The 22,162-nt window shown below is 35.8% G+C and overlaps 1 protein-coding gene across 2 annotated transcripts in view; it reads left to right on the forward strand.

The window, feature by feature from the left end:
- The window catches only part of ANO3 (anoctamin 3), a 209,269-nt gene that overhangs the window by 134,460 nt on the left and 52,647 nt on the right, over positions 1-22,162 (forward strand). For both annotated transcript variants that reach the window (XM_010563719.1, XM_010563718.1), the window contains exons 5-6: positions 12,232-12,384; positions 14,114-14,214. In XM_010563719.1, the coding sequence (XP_010562021.1) occupies positions 12,232-12,384; positions 14,114-14,214 (254 nt within the window). The remainder of the gene's footprint in view (positions 1-12,231; positions 12,385-14,113; positions 14,215-22,162) is intronic.

A 22,162-nucleotide genomic window follows, 5' to 3' on the forward strand; every position in this document is an offset into this window, starting at 1 on the left:
CCAATACACCTTTTTTTCAGGAATTGTTTAGTGTTTCAGATCACATATGTGATGTATCACTTTCCATAAATCTGGTTTGTATTGCTGCAGTTTTAAAGCTTTAGAAATATCAGGTATCTTTGATATAGCATCTGGATGCCAACATTCATCTTGATAGTCATCTACTTTTCTCATTTCCTTGATTATGATTTATAAGTCATCATCTCCTTTAGTGTAGGCTGGTATCATTTCAGAATCCACAGATTTCATACTGAAAAATCGTGAGTCGTTCAGACCCATTAAAAAGCTGTCTTCGTTACCCATCTCTGCCATCTTTTCATTACCAACTGCTGTTGAGATTGTGTAGAAAGTAAGACTACACGTATGTGATTCTGCCAAGGGATCTCATGCAGAGGAATGACACCAACAAGTGGCTGCTGAGCAAAGTATGGAATGAGTAGTATCTGCTATTGCAAGGGAAATGTAGGAAATGAGAAGGCCCCTGCCTGGAAGGTTGGTATTGGACATGTTCTAGTTTCACTAAGAAAGGAAAGCAGGTTTAAACAGGCTTTATCACTTGAATGGAAGACAACATTTGTCCAGAGAAGCATTGAAGTCAGTAGCAGTGAACTCTTTTCTGTACAGATTGCTATCATGTGTACAGTGGCAAGATACGAATATTTGAGAAATTACTCTTCCATTTCCTTTCATTCACTACACTACTGTTGCTCTCTTTGATCTGATGAATTTTTAATCTAGGTAGTGTATTTTGCCATCTGGCAAGGTAAAGAAAGGATTTTTAGAACAAAGTTCACATATTATCACTATGGGTTCAGGAACTATAAGGAAATACTGCCTACATAGTAGTCTAGTTTACTGCTTTTTTCTGGTGTCTACTGATATCCGCTATAATACTGCATGTCCAGACTAGCTTTGTGTTGGATAGGGTCTGAAATGATTTCTCTTTCAGTCTCCAGAAATGTTACATAACTTCAAAGGAATTTTAAAGACCTTAAATAAACAATTGGCCAAAACATATGGAGAATTGTATCTAATGAGCTGGACATATTGCTGAAAATTCATTATAATTTGAGCAAAACTCAGTATGTTCAGTGTAGATTATTACAGTGATTATTAAAGGATAAATCTACCCATGAAAACCTGAAATATATTGTTTAGGCATTTTATTGGATTCTTTGTGATTTTGAACATACCCATTCCTCTCTCTCCTGCAAAACAAATATTTCACTTACAGAATTTCATGGTGGTTTTGAAAAATGGAATAAATTAAATGTAACATCTGCAGAATAAAAATATTCTTCAATCTTAATATTTCATTTTCCACCCTTTTGCAGGAATTTTCTGTTTTCATTTTTTCCTGTTTAAGTCCATGACTTTCAGAGCTGCACAGATTTGTGCTATATGTTCTAATCCTGTCAATTTATCACTAATTTTACATACACTATTTCACTCATAATCCTGCTCCTGCGTTCAGTGGAAGCCAGGCATGCGTGCTGAAAGAGAAGGTTTAGCAATAAAAATGTTTTAGGGTATAAATAAGAACAAGATGTCAGCTGACAGCAGTGTACTGGAAAGGAGAATAGCAAAGGGAGCCTGATAGATAAGGAGTAATCCGCAAATGCAGTCTAATAACATAAAAGTAAATAAAGTTTAAAAAGAATGATAACAGATAAAATCATTATCCCAGAATAGAATGACATGGTAAAGTGCAACAAAAGTTAACTTCATGTTTATGCTTCTAGTGCATGGCTCTCATCTGCTGTGAGGTTTTGTTTAAAAAGGACAAAAAAAAAAAAAACCTCAGGAAATGCAGGGAAAGTAGTAAGTACTTTTATAATAAAGATGAAAGTTTAAAAAAATAAACATGTAAAGAAAAATTTTCAGTGGTCATGTCAGTATGCTTCTTATTAAGGCCTCCCTATTAGTCATAAAGAGCAAATAGAATTGGTTAAGTATTAAAAATGGGAAGCCTCCTCCTGCCTCCAAATGTCCTTCATTGCTATTTCCTCATACAGTAACACTGAACAGAATTCCTTTCAAACTTTTGCATAAGATCACCTAAACCTACTCCTTTCCTGAAACAAAATGTATTTTTCATATTATATACAAATGTATTTTTCATGCTTACTCTGTAAGTCTGAACAGAATGAAAATGGAAAAAAAATGTTGTCTGTGAAGAGGCTAAAATAATTACTAATACTTTAGTTTCCTCCTAAAAAATTAAACTGCAGTTTTATTAAGAAGGTCAGATATTTCTGGAAGTCTTCCTCTCTGTTCAGAAAACAGCTAGGTTCTGCACAGTACAGTGCAGTATACACAGAAATACATTAGCATGGGTAATTATGGCAGCCTGTCATGTTAACCAGGCTGTGTTGTCTTTGATGCCCAAGATAGTTTGGATATCTTTGCATATGCAAATATGCATATGCATCTTTCCTACATTGTTATGCTCATGGTTATTTGCAAAAGAAAAAAAAAAAACCAAAACAATATACACTTAAAGTCAATCTATATTTTTGGAATTAAGTAATTGAAAGGATGAATATAATAAATCTATTTCTGACTTACCCATTCCAAAACCCTTCAAACACAAAAAGATGATTGCTAACTTAGTCATGTGCTTAGAAAATTTCCCATAAAGCACACCTTAGAGTCTTCTTAATCAGAGTATCATTTTTAAAATGTGAAAAATGAGTCCAGTACTATATTTTAAAGTCTTTTAAAGTATTTTCACAGCTAATTCCATGTAACTTAAGAAGTCTGTAACCCTGTTGATGTCCCAGGTTTGATTTTTAAACATCCTGAAACAAAGCAAGCATTAATTAGGAATCTCACTTTTGTTCATGGAAATAATCCCATTGTAGTTAGCATCAGAAATGTATTTATTTCCAGAAAATACTTAAAGGTAAGAGTCATAAGCTGTGAATGTAGACACTAAGCACTGAAATGCTGGCGTCCTTCAGTGTGAATATTACTGAAGGTGTTAATGCAAAGTTCATGGTAACAGTATTAGAGAAAATTAATAATCAAAATAAATAAGGTGGTTTTCACAAATCAGCCACTAATCCTTCTACTACATAGCATCTTACGAAGTTCCAATATAATTTATTATTGTTCTTAGAAGAAAGTTTTCTTTTATGAGAAATAACCAACCATTCTACTCAGAGTTAGAACAAGAAAGCTATTTATGTAGAATTTGCAGGTTTAGGTAGTGACAATGCCCAAGAATTTCACACATCAGACTTTGTTGCTGTCAAAATTCTTGCCCTAGTTCCTCAAATTATTTCCATGGTTACTTCTGTCTTTTTCATGATGTAATACCCCTGAACTCATCCATTATTATCTCTAAAACATCTCTTAAAAACCAAGACATCAAGAGACACAGAAAACTGCTTTTCCTTGCCCCACCTCTGATAACCAGTGTGTTTTGCGCTGTAAGCTTCGTTCTCCCCCTCTTACTCCTCCATTCCAAGCTGATTTTCCTTGCTAGTGTACAAAGTGATTTTTTTATGAATATGTATATATGTCTATATATGATGTTCCATACAGTCCTGTCTGGGCTGTAAGACTCCATGCCAATAAATTTTGTGGTGGCGTTTACAAAAGTTTTATGAGTCAGCAGTAGGTCAGTGAACATGTTGTTGTTTCCATGAGGAAGCAAATACATTTCAAAGTCTGTTTACTTGTCTTTCATCCTTCCTCCAATGTTTTCTGGTTCTACAACTTTCCCCTACATCTTTGTCTGTAAAAAATGCTACTGGCGAGGTGGTGCTATTATGGAGTGGTGATGCTGGGACTCAGTGCTTGGATTCAGTGCTTCCATTTCCAGCAGTAGCATCACTTTTTCTACTGGTGGATTCTTCCCTTTTCTTCTCTTCTTATAGTTTCCCTGGGAAAAAACCCAAGACATTTGAGTAAGTCTCTCTGGTATGTTGCTTCATTATTGGTAAGAGTCTATCAAAATGATTTTTCTCTAGCACATTTAGCTGTCAAAATTCACGAGCTGTCTTAGGGAGGAAATTATTTTTGTTCTGGACATCATCACCATGAAATAAAAAGATTTGAGGGAGAGAAATTTAGCAAACTTGGGGTGCAAATTGTAAAGAAAGAATCCTGAGGTCCAGCTGTATGCATCCATCAATCTTTTTGGATCCCAGATACTAGTCTGTTCATATATTTACTTTCCTTTACATAGTTCTACAAATCTAAATCCAAATTACACCACCCACGCAGAGGAAAGTTGAACTTCATCCTGTCTGCTGTAGAGGCAAAATAAACATATCATGCTGTGGGGGCTTAATTCTTGTGTACTGTATCAGTCGGCGCTTATGTAAGTGAATGCTCCTGTTGTTGATTATGGCTGAGAATTTATGTTCTCTATATGTTCATATAAATGTGAAACTTCCTTATGTTCTTTTTATTAAGGAAATGACAGTCCTTGAAGTTAGAAATTGAAACACAGACTCTCCACTGCCTGAGCTACAGCCCAATGTAAAAGTTGTTTCTCCCTGTGTGGGTACCTTGGGTCAGAATAACCTGCTTCAGGCTGAGTCCAATGCACTGTGTGTGTGCTGCTAGACTAGCACTCATGTTGTGCTTGTATTGATGTTTTAACTACTGTTTGCAAGGGTAGTGGATGAAACTGGTTTTTTAGATATGTTCTAAAGCAATGTACAAAGTGCATCAGCAGCAAACTACTAACGGATGATGTTAAAAGAAATAGTTGTCAGCCTCTGTGTTTACGTGTACATATGTATAAAATAAGTAGAAATCATGCTCATTTTCATTGTCATTGCTGGCAAATTTCAGGAAGCTGTAAAGCAAATCATAAAATATAATTATTAAAGGTCTTGTACCCTGATTTTCATTTGGCATTTATATGTTAGGTAATGGTAATGAAAATCTTATACAAGAAATGAACAAGTTAGACAATTTCTTTCATGTCAGACTTGATTTACTGGATGTTGATAGTAAGTTAGAATAAATTCATTTATTAAAATAAAGACATGTAGAATCTAATAGTGCAGCTTTTCCTGGGCTAAATTCACACTGAAGTACTTTGAATTTTTTCCTTTTAACTATTCCAGCCGGAGTCAATAATAGCATGTATTTAAGTAGACATCGAGTTGATGAATCAAATAGGTTGAGGTAAAGCTTCATAAGCTGGGATCTCAGTTTTCTGTACTATTTCATTGTATAAACCAATGCCAACATAATTTAAGAGTCCTCAGATGGCTTTTTTAATTAATGCACTAGGATAATTAACACAATACAGACTGCTAAGGGCTATTTCCAAAAATTGGTCAGTGGTCAGATGAGTAGTGATTGAAGTTGCAAGCTTAAGATGAGAAAGTGGAACTCCACTGAAGGGGTGGTCCCTTTGTATTGTCAAGGTGAATGTTACAAGAGGTTAGCCTTTTGCCTTGGCTTGAATGCTGTTAAGTGTGGTTGAATATTAAAATCTGACTTTAGTTGACAAAATAGTCCATATTTTATATTATTAAAATATAATAAAAATACTAGAATATGCTATTGCAATATATAGCATATGCATAACAACATGTTAATGTATGTAGCATTAACATATTAATATTTCCTCTGCATTAATATTTTCTATTAATAGGTCATGTCTGACTAGGTAGTTGTGAAGTTTAGTAAGGAAGTGTTATGAGAAGAGGACTGTACATGTTTGGCCAAAAAAGAATAGTGATTGCTTTGAAAATCACTAATTTTTCATTTATATAGTGTACATTAGAGGTACAGTTAATTTTAGGGGGATATTTGAGTGAAATAGTTTCAGTAACTGTATTATAGTAATGATAAGGTCCTACAAAGCTTAAGAAACCACATATATTTGTTTGTAGAATTACAGCCATGAAGCATCAAATAAAACTGACTTGACCTGAATTCAAAACGAAGAAAAGCAGGTGGCTCTCCAGATGAGCTGTGGAAATCCTTGTCAAAGGTGTTGTGGATTCTAAAAGATTACATGGATTTGGGGGCAGCTGGACAAAGTTATGGAAGAGGAATTCCATGGAAAGTTATCAAATACATAGAAACCTGAGCTGAAATTGGCCGAACGCTGGGCTGGTGGTAGTGGGAAATAGTACATGCGTTTCCTAGTACATGCTCTCTCCTAGGCAGGTTTCTTTCTGTAGCTTTTATGTAGAAGCAAATTAGACAGAACCTTTCCTAGTGGTTTGAATGTACTTGAGGTTTGGCCATAGCACAACTTAAGTTGCAAACATTTGGACAAGTCAATGGGAATTTGCTTATTGATTTCAAAAGTAGCAGAGTTAGGCCCAGTGTAACAAAATTTGGTGAGTATTGTGGTGGGTTGACCCTGGCTGGACACCAGGTGCCCACCAAAGCCGCTCTGTCACTCCCCTCCTTAACTGCACAGGGGAGAGAAAATACAACGAAAGGCTCGTGGGTTGAGACAAGGACAGGCAGAGATCACTCACCAGTTACCGTCACGGGCAAAACAGACTCGACTTGGGGAAAATTAGTTTAATTTATTACCAATCAAATCACCGTGGCATAATGAGAAATAAAAATGAGATCTTAAAACACCTTTCCCCCCATGCCTCCCTTCTTCCTGGGCTCAGCTTCACTCCAGACTTCTCTACCTCCTCCCCTGAGCAGCACAGGGTTGGGGTCAGTTCATCACACGTTGTCTCTGCCGCTCCTTCCTCCTCAGGGGCAGGACTCCTCACACTCTTCCCCTGCTCCAGCGTGGGGTCCCTCTCACGGGAGACAGTCCTCCACGAACTTCTCCAATGTGGGTCCTTCCCACAAGCTGCAGTTCTTCATGAACTGCTCCAGCATGGGTCCCTTCCCCGGGCTGCAGTCCTTCAGGCACAGCCTGCTCCAACGTGGGTCCCCCATCGCTGATGGGCTCAGCCTTGGCCAGTGGCGGGTCTGTCTTGGAGCCGGCTGGCATTGGCTCTGTCGGACACGAGGGAAGCTTCCAGCAGCTTCTCACAGAAGCCACCCCTGTAGCACCCCCCAGTACCAAAACCTTGCCACACAAACCAATGCAGGGATATATGGAAATGCAATTTCATGTAGCAGATAAAGCTGCAATATGGAGTAGATGAGCTTGGGAAAGGGATGGAGAGGAAGAATTTGGAGCACCATCCCCATGCAAATCAAGAGGACCGAGAACTGTAAGCCGGGAAGAGAGAGAATATCCACAGCCCAGCTAGGTGTTCTCTCTGCACTTAGATACTTCATGGTCACGCCTGTGTCTGAGAACAATGTAGTCTATAAATCACACATCCAAGAGGAAATAAATAATCATTTAAAAATGTGTACACCTATAGAGATTTAAGCACTTGCTGTTATGTTAGCCTTGTTGAGAGTTGTCAGTGGTTGAGTGAAGGTGAAAGGAAGGGTTACAACAGGTACATTGTATCCGTATTTGGTTCTAGTTAACCTCTGAATTTACCTATGTAGTGCAAATTATTCACTAACTTAAACATTTTACTGGTATGAGATGGAAAAAGAAGAAAGTATGCTGATATATTATATTACAGTGCATACCATGTCATTTACTCTTACATAAATCTAAAATGTGCTTACTATTTTCGGAATGGTTCCAACTCACTCTTCTAGAATATTTGTGTCTATGTATGGCGTGAAGAATTGGAAAAAGTTTAATCTACAGAGCAGAACAGTAGACTGAAATCAGTGGAGTTCCAGTAGTTATAATTTCTGCGAATTGTGCTGTTTAAATTAATTGGGGAGGGAAAGAGCCTCTAAAACAGCTGTTCCCACTTTGTAAAGAGGGTATTGCTTATTAATTAGGATCTGACAAATAGTTTCTTGAAAAATCCCTCCGTGTTGGCTAAATCCAATGAAATTCTTGTGCCACATCTGAATGGAAATGTACTCTCTTTATTTTATAACTTTGCAAAGTATTTGTATTATACTTTTCTTTCATTTTTTTTGCTTGAGCAAAAGCTTTTCTGGGTTAAACTGATCAACTTGTTTTGTATAAACAGTAAACTCCAGTTGAATGATAATGTCAGTATTTTGGATTTTACACTGTTTCAGACATCAAAGCAGTATGTCACGTTATTTGTTGTAATAATTACAAGCTATGAATCAACGAAAAAATGTTGACAAATAATAAAGAAAACCAAAGAACTGCAACAGATCTGTAGTGGCAAAGCCTCAGGTAATATTTTACTCTGATGCAAACCAGTGTGTTCCAATTCTGCGTTATGAGCAAGTTTACTGTTGAGTGACAAAGCACTTCACAGCCTCTGTACACAAATAGATAAAATTTAAAGTTCTTGTATTTAAAGGCTTGCGAAGAACAAGGTGAGGTTAAAAAAACTGAGTTTGCAAGCTGAACTGTACAGCAATACTCTAAAAGGAATTTTTCAAATCAAACTTAAATAAGTTTTCATATGTGTGTAAATGTAGGAAAGCTGATTAGGTGGATACTGTTTCAGAAAATCTGGAAAACTAAGAGGGTGGAGAGGATGAAGAGGATTAGAGAGAAAAACAAACATTGATGCGTCGTTTTTATACACATTTTTCAGGTAAAACAGGAAATCTTAAAAAGAATAGAGGGGAGTAAGAGCTTTGCACAAAATATTTCTTCTGATGCTTTTCTCCTCCACTGTGTCGAGAAAAAGGTGAAAGAATGAATCAGAGATTTATTGGTCCAAAACAGCAGATAAATAATAAATATGCTTTGCCTGAATGCCCATTGTACTAATAGACTGATTCACTGTGCTGGGTGTAGATAATAGCCAATATGCCTTGGCTCACACATTTAATTGAAATTATTGCTCCCTGTTCTCTGTACACATTATGGACCTCCTTCAGATCAACCGGAAAAAACACCTAAATCACCAGATAAATTCTTTTACTGTTACACGTATTCCTGCTAATATAGGTGGACAATATTGCTTGAGAATTGCACTAAAGTGAAACTAGCCATGCCAGTAGCGTTGAAGTGAATCAGTCCCAAAATCAATCCAGTATAGGTCAGGTTCACTGCACGATTGTGGTTCAGGTGGCTTGACTATTGCACATCTCTGCCTGTGGTAGTGGTGGTAGTACTCTGAAAGTGGTCTGAGATGAACAGATGGAAAATTCATTTCTATTATCAGCACAACTCATTACTTATTGAACATGGCCCCCAAAGAATTCTTTGTGGTGCAGATGAATCTGAGGGCATATTTGCTTACTGTTAATTTGAGAGAGAAGACATGTTTTTCCAAGACTGAAGAAAATCCCATGTTTTAGCAATGAGGAGAGAAAGGCTAGAAATAATAATCCAAAGAAAGGTAGAAGTATTACAAAAAGTTAGATCTAATTTGTAGAATGTCTGTATAGAAATTGCATCAGCAGAAATTGTATAAGAGAAGTTCCAGATCTCCATTTTGGTGGAATTATGGCCATTTTTGTATCTGATTTTGCCTGCTTCACATACCAAAAAAGCGGCTCTAGTCTGCTTTTGTGAAATACTTGTGCTGGATTTCTTCATTGTTGAAGAGTTGATTCATTGCTTGTGTCTTGAACCTGAAAAAAGTTTGGGTATTCAAAAACTTGCATATTCAAACTTGCACTTTCAAACCTTTAAGTCTACTACCTCACCTTCAAACCTCTGCATCTTGTATCTTTAGATCATTACTTCTATGACATTTAACAAAAGAATAAAAATTAATGTTTTTATTACTATCCCCATTCAGAATTCTTAGAAGGGGTGACAGACTCTATATTCAGTGCACTAATAATCTTGGTTAATGATCTTGACTACCTTAGTCTGGACTTCAGATACTATTTATCTGAATACCTTGACATAAGTAGAAATAGAAGAATGTATAAAAAATAAATTATTAGAGTATAGGGTATGCTATTCTTCAACAAAAGTTTGATACACTTTTTTCTTTATTTTTTCTGTTATATTTAACTTAATTTCTTATGGGAATAAAAAAGGAAAATCTGAAGTCAAAAGCCAAGCAAAAGGAAAGGATATTTCCTATTCTCAGCAAACTTCCAAAGTAGTTTAGGATTGGAAAATTATTCTTCCTATGTCTGTCTATTTCTCCTAATTATTTTCCAGTTTTCTTATTGTTTCTCTTGGTTACATTAGACATCTTGTCTTCTCTGCCTTTGTTTTTTTCTCTAGATTTAGTAGTTTGGGTTTGTTTGCATTTTTTTTAGTTTTTAGAATTTTTTGCACATAGGTGATCTGTATAATTGACTCTAGATATATTCTTAAATTCAGGCTAATAATACTCTGTAATGTATTAGTTACTTTAGTTTATGTTATGTTTTCTGTGATTTGGCCTGTTTCTTGACCCATCTTAAATTAGCATTTCCCCTCAGTTAGGCTAAGGGCAGGTATTCAGAGGTTTCTGAATTCGACATTATGTGTTATTTTGTGATGGAGGAAAGGCACCAGTGGCCTGGGTGTATATGAGGAGGCAAGTGTGGCAGTGATCAACCAGCACTCGTACACCAACAGCCCCAGTACCTGATCTCTGTGCTGTGCCCAGTAGCCCTGAGTTAGTTACGCATCTCAGAGCAAGTTGCACATGAAGCAAATAGAAAATCCTGAAAATGACGAATGCCAATTCAAAGAAGAAAGAAAAGGATACCACCTTTTTTGCTTAGAAATGAAGACTTTTACGCAGGTAGCAGAAGACTCAGGTTAGTTTTGGCTTAGCCTGGAGGGATTTGAATTCATCTCTCCTGTGTTCTAAAGACTGAAATTGCTTCCACATCTGGATGGTTGCATTTGAGGCAGCGTATGAAAGCGACAGCATAACTCTAGCCAAGTGGGCCACAGTTGAGATTTCTAACACCCATTTTATATTTACAGACTTGTTCCTAAAATACATAAGCAACTGTGTACCTTGGAGCAGGTAACAGAAATGTTTTTACGGTTAGTTTTGAAAAGTGTCATCTGGAAAAGACAGACAATTGATGCCATCACCAACTGCAGAGGGGTAAAATAAGCTTAATTGTGCTCTAAATTGAAGCTTAATGTACTTAAGTAGTGTACCCAGGTGTGTGATGGTGCACTCCTTTGTAACGCTAGGTGGTCTGAGAATGACTGTTCCTTGGTTTTTGCTTTGGGAGTTAAAAAAACAGAGAAAGAGGAAGAATCTTGTTAGAAAACTTTAGGTTTTGCAGACTGAGGAGTTCTCAGAAATACTAAATATGTAGGAAGTTGGCAGTGAGATGTGGGGGAGTAAGAAAAACCTTTCACGTAGAAACAAGCGAGCTGGTATCCAGTATTTATATTGCTGATATCATGCACTAACACTTGGTTCTATTTATCAATAGTGTAACTATTGGATATAACTCTGAGTATTATAAATTTCATATCAAATAATCCAAATAGGATGAATTTCTAAGACTAGCATCCTATTGACTAAAAGATGCAGCATACATAGACTTCCGGTCCCATATATATAATGCATCTTACTTGTTCTGGACAGTTTGTGTTAAAATGAGTGCTGCATTCTCCAGAAGATTATGGTAGTTTCTCAGTTTACCTTTTCAGATTTCGAAGTCTTCATAGTCTGACACCAGTTGATACAGTCACTGTCTATTCTGAATCATGCACAAGACAGAATGCAAAAATAGCTTGCAGCAGCAGCGTGTAAAGCCGAGTTTTCCATATCAAGGTCAGAGAATCCCTTGTGTTTGCAAGCATGGTGGGCAGGAACTAGACAAGATTTAAACATTGCTAACATGGCATTGAAAAAGCACTTCAGCTAGAGTATCCAGGAAAACATTCCAATCAATAGTGTATCTTTTTTAATTTTTTAGATTTATTTCTTTCTTGGAGAAAATACAAATATGTTCAATAAAATTTGCCCAGGTACGAAGCTGAGAAACTTGGTTTAATTTACTTGCCTTTAATTTTTTTTAATTCCTGCTGGAAAGTAGGGATTAACAGAAGTTCATATCAATACATACCACACACTAATGTTAAGGTTTTGCACAGCTGAAAGAAATAGCTAGAATATGGGTTTTGTGGAGCTATTTTATTTGCTTTTGTTTTGTTCTAATTAATTTGAAATCCTGAGCAACTGAGGCAAATGAACTGCCTGTTCCTGTGACTTCTTTACATATTCATCCTGCAGATACATGGACATTTCAATGCTCTAGGAAATGCTGTGTTATATGCAGTTAGTGATGGGGCTCTTCATCTCTATGGATGCCATGTTTAGTGTATTTTTATTTTATCTTTTCTAGACTGATGCCATGGCATCATCAGGACTCTTCTTCAAAGACGGCAAAAAGCGCATTGATTACATCTTGGTCTACAAAAAGTCAAGTCCACAGGTAGAAAAAAGAAGCACTTTTGAGAAGAATTTGAGAGCAGAAGGGTTGATGTTAGAACGAGAGGTGAGACTTTTAGCTTATGTGGCATAAGAAAACCTTTATAATACTATCGTACTTTACTGAATTTATAAAAGATTCCTGACATTCCTACAAGCCTTCCCAGTCAGGCTGTTCCCACCATTTGTTTAATACTATTAATTAATAATAACAATTGTTTCATAATGTGTGTTTAACATGTTTTGGGGATGCATGCTTGTGCACACACTTCCAGCTCCTTATGCTTGCAGACCAGAAGAAGCTTCAGTAACTCTTGTGGTTGCTTTAATATATAACCTCTATGCTTTTCAGCAGAATGCAAGAATGCATGGTACTAAATGTCTCTCTGTTTTTCAAGGGGTTAAAATTGTTAGTGTCAAGTTAATCCATCCCTAGTAATGACAGTATTAATATAAAAATTAAGGAAAACAGAGCCAGGAAAACAGCCTTGGATTTTTGCATTTTTGTGAATTACTTCTAAAACAGGCATGTATTTAGTCTATCCTGAAGTAAACTCCTATACTTTATGTGTCTTTCATCTTGATTTATACTCTTCAACTTAGTAGAATCACCTTACATGTTCTGTGGTTAAGGAATGAGCTTTTAAGTGTTTTGAAGTCCTTGCAAGTTCTAGCTGGCAATGTAGCATGTTGAATATTCATAAAAAATAACTAACCTGACAGTGGATTAAAATTTGGGTTTAAGGCTTTTAAAAATTGTTACAGTCCAGTAGGAAAAATATCTAGTTTTGTTCTGATTTCAATAAATATCCCATCTCAGCTGGTGTCAATTCAGAAGTACTGGCACTTCAGGAAAAAAAAATGTTTTTATAAGTTCATAGATCTAGATATCAAGTGTTTTAAGTTGTCTTCCAGTAGTATTTTTTTGTTCACATCTTTTGAGAAAAATAAAATCCTAGAAGTAGTATTATTGAACTGTGATATGACTTTATGGAACTGGCAGGTAGAATTGTGAACATTTTAAATTTTATTAAACTTTCAACTAAATTTTCTTGTACCTTTACTTACCAAACCTTTCATTACTCAAGTTTTTGAGAGGCTTTAATCAGACTCAACTCTATAAAAATATTTACTTATAAAAACTCAAGCAAATACATCTGGGAGAAAGGTGTGAAACTGAAGTGTTCATAAGAAAAGATAAATGTAGGCACCTGTAATGCTGAAAACTGCTGTTTTATGTACAAATAAATTAACCATGAAAAACATTTGTGTAGAGTATTCCTTGTAATTTTACAAAAAATCTCAATTCATGCAGAGATCACATTTATTTAAGCATTCCCTGGAATTAACATTTTGGCAGTGGGACCTGCAGCCTTCTCTCAGCTGTTTTTTATGTCTCTAGCAGCTGAGCACTCTTCTCCTTAAATTGGAGACACACAGAATGGTCTTCAAACTGCTCATCTAAGATGACTTTGAGGGGATTTAAAATTAATTCATTTATTCCATGTCAAAAAACGCCACATAAAGCCTTTCTTTACTTCTGCTGTGTTTATGAGCAAAGATCTGTCCTATGGATTCCTTTTGACAGTTATTAGTTTACTCATATTACAGGGTTTGGGAGAAAAAAAAATTATTCATTTTCCTTTGTCTAGCTGAGAGCACTTACAGCGGTTTCAGATTTGCATGGCTACTTCAGGGCTAAAAGCAGAATTTGACCCTGAAGAATGATTTTAGAAAGGTGAATGCCATAGAGTTTGAATTATTAATATGTATTTGTTTGTTACCACTCTTTACAGCCAGCTGTTACAAACAGTGATATCATGTTTGTTAAAATTCACTGTCCATGGGAGACATTGTGCAAATATGCAGAAAGAATGAACATCAGGATGCCTTTCAGGTATTGTGGAAACTATTTTAAGAAACTTGTAATTTAGTGCTTAATATTAAAAGTTCATTACTTACCTTAAGGCTAAAATGCAGTCTTTGCTACATTGTGGCCAGGCATGCTTATACTTAATTTAGTGAGGTGACAGGGAGAGAGGAGAGGAGAAAAAAATAATAGGCATTGTTCTTTTCACATTTACCTGTGGTACTTATTTTCAAACTTACCTTCGAAGTCAAACGGAGCATATGTCTTTAGAAAATACTGTTAGCACTTCACACATTGTTTTGGATGTCCTTGGCAGAGTTTCAGATATTCTCCATCTGAGCTCAAGTATTCTCCATGATGTAGGGTATTTCTGTAGTCTTACCCAAAGGCAAGTGAATGACAGAAATAGCTGGTGTCTTCTGTGTCTCCAATATAACACATATCGTCATACTTTGAATAAAATGAGATACCTTTATTTCTTGGTCCTTCAGCTTTCCTTTGGCAGAATAATGAACTGAACTGAGTTCCTTGTCTATATGCTAAACAAATTCTGTGATATGTTTTTGCAATAAATATGTTACTTATTTGTAGGACAACTTAATCTCCTGCGATAATACAGCAGTTTTTAAAGGAGAAAATGTCCCTTTTCAAATCAATTAATAATGTTCTTCCAGAGAAAGAAGAGCATGTAGTGTGCTATAAACCTCATCAGGAGTTAAAGTGGTAACTAGATGCCAAAGCTGTGTGACTCACGGAAAATACCCTTACAGCACTCCTTTCTATCTTTCATGTCCCTGCTGATTTCAGCTGTCGCAGTGTGGCTCTCTTGCATTGGTCCTAAGCCAGAAACAGCCATCACGAAGCATCCTTTGCTCAAAACTTGCTTCAAATACCCAGTTCTATACTGAGTTTCCCCATCTTTCCATTAAGCCTTCAAAGTCCTTTCCATAAAAAAAAAAATTTTCTGTAAGCGTCATCTTCCATATGTTTGAGAATGTTATTATAGTGCCATTTGATCTTCTCTAGTTTGAATAATACTTGTCAACATTTTAAATATAGAATTGTTTGCATATGTGTGTACACACACAAACCACCTAAGTTCCGATTAAAAAATAGTCCTTTCTTGCTTTTGATACTTGAAGTCACAAAATTAAGTTAGGATTTAGCAATGGTTTGAATTCTTCATCATTTTAGTAACTTCACAGATCAGTAGCGCTCTTCAGAAAAAAAAAAGGGGCTTACTTTTACAATGCTACTTTATTTGGAAGGCATTCAAAGTAATTTTTGTTTATTATTAACTGACATGTAAATATTTTTTTTTTCCAAATTGTCTGATTCATATTTCTTTGTTTCTGGGCTGTTGCTTTAGCTTCTTTTTATCCCACTCAGTTCAGCCCACCAAAAGTAGATAAAATGCTAAATTTTCCTGCTTCACCTTGTTGGCAGTTTTGCTGTAGAATGAAATACATTTATTTGGTAAGAAAAAAGCCCACTGTCCACCTCTACCTCCATAATAGAACTGTGAGAAATAGTAAATTGATCACCATTTCTTTTCTCTTTAAAAAGATTTTAGTAGGAATGTAAATGAAATTGCAATCGAAAACTTGTGTGAATATTTCAAACAGGCTATTTCTTTAGTTTCCGTACTTTTTAATAAATAAAATTCAACACAGTTTTCTTGTGAACACAAAGTGGACATAGCAGAATAGAACCAAAGTCTGTCTTGCTTTGCCAGCAGCCTGTCTAAAATGTCCAACACAGAAGCAGAGCAAATCTAGAGCAGTGTTTTGTGATGCCTTCTCTCTTTGTGGAAGGCTGTGGTTCAGAGTCTTTCTGAGGCAGAGTTCATGTCTTCATCTTTCTTTATATTAGCCCCGATGGCTTTCCATGGATGCAAAAATAGCCATCTACACTAGTGTAACGACATCCTGTGATGACACATTTTATAATTTGATTACGTGTTCTGTCAAATGCACTTTTGTTTGTTTTAAGTGTTAAGCTTGCTTTTTTAAATCAAACCTTTCTTAACTGGATGGCATATATTGTTTTCCTGAGCTAACCATTTTCTCTATTCAGTTGACAGAGGAAGCTCAAATCATACAATTCTCCCACAATTACAAGAACTAGAGTAGTTCCCTCTCAAGAAGTTTTAGGTAGTCCTGCGAGGAGCAGGGCATTGGACTCAATGATCCTTATGTGTCCCTTCCAACCTGAGATCTTCTGTGATTCTAAGAACAGATTATTTCTCTTAGCCTTTATCTGATTTATCAGTGGTTTCTGACTGTCCATTTTAATACATAATCGAAGAAAAGAGCTAACCTTCCTTGCAGTACTTTAATGGAGTACACCCTTGTTCTCTTGCACAGCGTTGCAAAATTTTGGCTTTTGGTTATGGTCACTAAAATATACCATATGAATAATACATGAAGAATTAAACTCTTACTTTTTAGGTTCATTTTGCTCAATCCAGGAATCTAAACAAAATCAACAGAATTATTACACAGGTTAAGAAGTATTTCTCTCTGTTGCTGAAAAGTAAAAATGCCTTTTTCTGATGCAAGGGACCACCCAGTATCCCAGAACTGTGTTAGTATGGCATTATATCTACATGTGTTGGCAGATATATAGTATACAACATATATGTAATATAGATGGAATCTCAGTGTTTCAATTACAAAAGGAAATTTTCCTCACATTTCAAAAGACCAGTCTGTGGTAATCACTGTTGTCTTGTATATGGTTTCAAACAGGATTTATGTTAGCACCAAGGTTAGATCATGACTGAATTATGCTTTTTTTTTAATAATTTATAGATATTTTTGTTAAGTATATGGTCTGTCAGTAGAAATAAAACTATTAAATATTTCTGGAACTTAGACAAAAGTTTAATTTTATCTGTGTCTGCAAGTACCTCTTGTGACACATAATTATTATTGTGTGTAATGAATAAATCAGTTATATCTGTAGCTTAGCTGGACTCCATCTGTGCAAAACAGCTAAGGGCAATTGAAGGGAATGAAGGAAGGGGTTTGTTACAAAATGTAATGTCTGAAAATCCTTTAATAATTTTTCATTGCTCCATTTACAATTCTGCCTAGTAGTACCAAGTATCAGGCTGCCAACAGCCTGCAGATAGTACATACATATTTTTTCAATGGCCACGTATTTTCCAGGCAACATTTCCTTCTCACTCCTTTTAATGTATTCATTTCATTGTTACTTTAATGTAAGTAGTGAACTTTAATCAATCTCAAATACTGCCCAGATGGGCAGTTGCAGATCTCGTTAACTGTGTATGGTTCTAGGCTAAGAAGTGATGGAGAAGTATCCAGAGTGAAAGTACCATTTTTGTGTGTGTTAGAATGGGGGGAGGAAGAAGGGATAAAATATCAACTGAAAATAATGTTCAGCTTTTATAATAACGTATCCAAATAAGCTTGGTTTAATTCCTCCTAAAAAATAAACCTCGCAGAAGCAGAAAGGATTTAGGCAAATTTAAGTAGAAGATGAACTAAGCGAGAAGCAAAGCCCCTGGTGCTGAACTTCACTGTCCCCACATGAGTGCCGTGGTAAAGATACAGATACCCCGAGGAATCTGCAAGATCGAGGCCTTCTTGCGGTTGAAATGTGCCGTGAACTGATAGGAGGAGGCCAGAAAAAAACCTGAAAACCTCAAACTAGATGTGCAAAGTATTACATTGCAGCAAATATGTCTCTCTATGGTTTCAAAATAACTGCTCTCAGAAGACTTTACTAGGAATTTCTGGTCTTGTTTCTCTTGAGTGTCTATGAGCAGTGAAGGGTGGAGAGAAAAGAACTGTTAACCTAAAAGTTGTTTGTTGCAGTTAGTACTCGGATTTTTAGGGCCATGTATTGTTCTTCAGTTGGATGCAAAATGTCAAGGGAAGGTGACGATATACCACTTCAGAGAATGAAGATAGTATCTACTGGCATTAAGTGCTTATGGTATTTAATGCATAAAGCATTTAACAGCATGGAAGGCCTGGTAATTCTTCTAAAATGAGTTCTATGAAATAAAAGCTAAGAAAGATCACATGAAATGAATACTAGCATGGCATCATTGAACTCTGTCTGATGGGTGTCTTATGAATGAATTATTGATTAGATATGATTATTATTATTATTATTAGCTACAAAAATAAAACTTAATTTTGACTCAGGAACAAATTTGAAAGTTGAAAATATGTGAAATTACAGCATTTTAATGACTTACTCTATTCCAGTTGACTTTTTTAAGTGTTTTTCACCTTTCTGCCTATGAAAATGCATGTTTTAAAATGTCCAATGTTCTTTTATAATGTATGTGTCCTTTTCAACTGTCTCCTGCTTGATTATTCTCAGCTGATTTTTGCTGTTCTTTCAGGAAAAAATGTTATTACACTGACTGGAGGAGCAAAACCATGGGCAGGTTGGTGGGTGATGCGTAGCTTCTAATTTTGTCAGATAGTCACCCTGCTAAAGAAAATCCATTTGCAGTTGTAAATTTATCCAGGAAACTTGGAAAATTAGATTATTTTCCCGAAAACTCAAAATATGGTAGCTCAAAGTGTTAAAATATTCATCTGTAACAAGATGCAGTACTTTAAAGCTTTGCCAGTTCTCATTTTAGAAATGCAAAAATGTTTATGCCAGGAAAAAAAAAGGTCTTATCCTGGCAGCAAAGATTTAATACTGGAGCTATCTCTACAGTTATGTCTGCTGTTACTAAGGCGTATTTCTTTAGCCTGAAAGATACTTTTGAGCGTATGTCTCGGATTCTGGTAGTCAGCTATTTCCTTAGACACGCGAACATAACTTCTCTCATGTGTGTCCTGGTCATCGGGACCAAATCAGTGCCACACTGCGAGGGCTGTTTTAAATTTTTATTTGATAGCTGACAGAATAACTCGTACGCTGCAGTGAAAGCTGTTTAATTCTCTGGGAGGCAGACACATGCAAACCCTACCTGTGGCTGCTGCTGCTGTTGCTGCTTCTGTTAGCCAGGAGAAGGGTACAAGAGGCCGCAGCAGCGGGCAAAAGGAGCCTGGGGGAGCAAGAACCAGGGACACTGAGCTCTAATCACTCCCTGTTGCTCTAGTCAGACATAATGATGTCTTGTAAATCCTAATTACCTACGGAAGATTGGAAAATTTTTCCTTTTTTAAAAAATATTTTTTCATTACAGGGAAATCTCCTGAAAGAGTTTTCTATCATGGGTTTTCCTGAGATGGATCTTGAGATGAGATTACATTTGATTTGGGTTCTCCTGTTGTTACTTTAGATGATGAAGAGCTCTCATTATTTCTCAGGAACGATTTAGTAGTCTCATGATATCCATTTGCAAGATGATCAGCTAACAAAAATAGAGGAAGCACTGTTGAATGGTAAAGTGAGAAAACTTTGAACACATAAGCAGATAAAATATATTGAAATAAAGCAATCTATAACATAAATTTACAACTGCGTTTTTTCCTCTTCCCAGTCATTCATATGCTTGCTCCATTTTAGTGTGCATTATGAAAAATGTAAGTCATGTGCTTTGTAATGCAAAGGCAAAATCAACAAGCTTTACTGCAAAATTGTCTCATTTCATCTGTAATCCACCTGGTGAGTCCTAGATATTAAATAAATTTATTTTCCTTATTTAGAAGGACAGATATCTGAAACACGCAACTGAAGTTGCACAGTACCTGTGAACCAAGTAATAAACACATTTTGTGCCATTGATTTTTTTGAGACAAATGCTTTTACGTGTGATTTACTTTGTGAGAATTTGGGGATTAATATTTTTCTGAATATTTTTTCTGGCACTTCATATAATCGAGTGCACAAAGGAATAGTGTGAAAAAAGGAAAAAAATAAAAAGAAGCTACATCTAAAAATGAAAGCTAACCCTGAAATTGCTGACATACACATCTCATCATTTTAACTACTACTACTGTCATTGTTTTGTTGCATCTTACAACTTTTCAACCTTAACTGCTTCTCTGTAATTTATCAAATCTCTCATTAATATTTCTAAATTATGAAGTAGAGTTTACAAGAGCTACGGTGAAGAACTATATTAAATCCCTGTATATCGAAGGTAAATTTTTAAGGCTATAGAGTTTCTGTAATTTAAGAATATGAGACTCTGCTGTGACATGTACACTTCTCTGAATTTATTGACATGGTTATATGCTAGATGTATGTATCTATAAATGTCCTTTTAAAAGTTTGTAAAAGATTATTAGGAGCATGAATGGACAGAAGATGAATTTAATGCTTGCTGGTATACTGTCTTTCTTACATGTGATACCTATGTGGTATCTCTCTCTTTATTTACGTACCTTAAAAAAAACCTTAACATTGTACTTAATCCTATGAAGCTTGAATTCTATTCATAGGGCCACACTACAGAAATAATTTTGTCATACTCCTTAAGAGCAATATTTGGAAAGCCTTCAACAAATCTTTTCAAAGGAAGAAAAGTTGCTAGAAGTGGAATATGCAGGTAAATAATGTAGGTATGAAAAATTGGCTGAACTCTCAGATTTAAGATGGAATAATCTAATGAATCAGTCTTTTATTTGCTATATCAGGCACAACAATTTCATGCTGGTTAAGAATGACGTTGAGGAAAAGAAAATCAAAAGATAGCTGCCTTAGTATGCAGCTTCACTCTGCCCACTGAAATGTTGAAATAATTTTATACTTATAAAGATCGAGAACCAAAAATGACTTTGTTTAGCAACTGAGCTGCAATAAGTTCGCTTTGCAAAAGAACTTTTAAAACCTTTTGGATTTCAGTCTGCACACTGAAGTGAAATTGTTAATATCATTCCATTGAACAAATATAGTATCCTTTTTTTCCTTTTTGGGTGATGATTGTGTCTATATATTGAATCTGTTCAACCATACCACGTTTCAGATTACAAAACATGGAAACATACCATGCCCATGTAATTTGGCATATGGTTGACAATTCTGGCCAGTCTTGAGAGGTGCAAACACCAAGCCAACTACTGGGTGGTGACTGCTGTCAAAAATACTTAACATGACCAGTGGCAGTTGCTTAATTCTGGTGTCTTGTTCCATGAGTCTGATCAGATAATTCCAAACTCACCTATACTGTGTTTCTTTGCATTGCAGTCTGCTGAGTAAATGTAATCTGCAAGGATTTTTGAACTAACTCATTCTGCAAAAAAGAACAATCAACCAAATAAAACTGAACACTACAGTTGAGCATGGAAGTTGCACAGAGCTGAAATTACAGGCATCTTCATAAAATATTACATTTTATATCTAAGAATAGAATGTGTATGTGTTTCAGAGTAATATCCCATAGTCCAAGGTGCATAAAGTTGCAGTAGCGCCAGCTGGAGTGATTTCAGTAAGAACGTACCTGAAGTAGCAGCCCATATCTTTGCAGCACCGTTCCACTGGGACATTTTTGATCTCATTGCATGAACTCCTGACTTCATGAGTAACTTCGCCAGACCAGCTCTGTCTGCTTTTACTCTTATTAAATAGACTACATTGAATAGATTAAGTCAGGAATTCGTTTAAACTGCTACTTTTGACCTAGGAAGTCACTCTGAGTAAAAATCCTAATAGGTATGATTTAGGAGTTAGTCCTATGATTTAGGCAAAATTTTGTCTTAAATTTGTTATCACTTTGAATGAAAGCTCCATGAAACTTCAGTTTCTTCTTCAGCTGTAAAAATAATGTAAGCCAAGAAAAGAGGTCTTTCTTGTTGGATTATTTTTGTACGTGGGGGGGATGTACTTTTCAGTTGAAATATTCTGTGCTATTTGAAGACACTAAGTTTTGGAGTGATCAGCCATAAGTGATGTAATAAAAAGCAATCACACCTTGGATAAATAGCCTTTTTGCCTCAGAAGAGAAATTGCAAATGTAATGTGGTCATCATTTTTAATTTATTCCAATGCTGTTCTTCATTACTTTGCATGTTAAAAGGAGCAGACATGAATT

This window comes from Haliaeetus leucocephalus, unplaced genomic scaffold (assembly GCF_000737465.1).
Source record: "Haliaeetus leucocephalus isolate CR32 unplaced genomic scaffold, Haliaeetus_leucocephalus-4.0 Scaffold173, whole genome shotgun sequence".
Classification (NCBI taxonomy): domain Eukaryota; kingdom Metazoa; phylum Chordata; class Aves; order Accipitriformes; family Accipitridae; genus Haliaeetus; species Haliaeetus leucocephalus.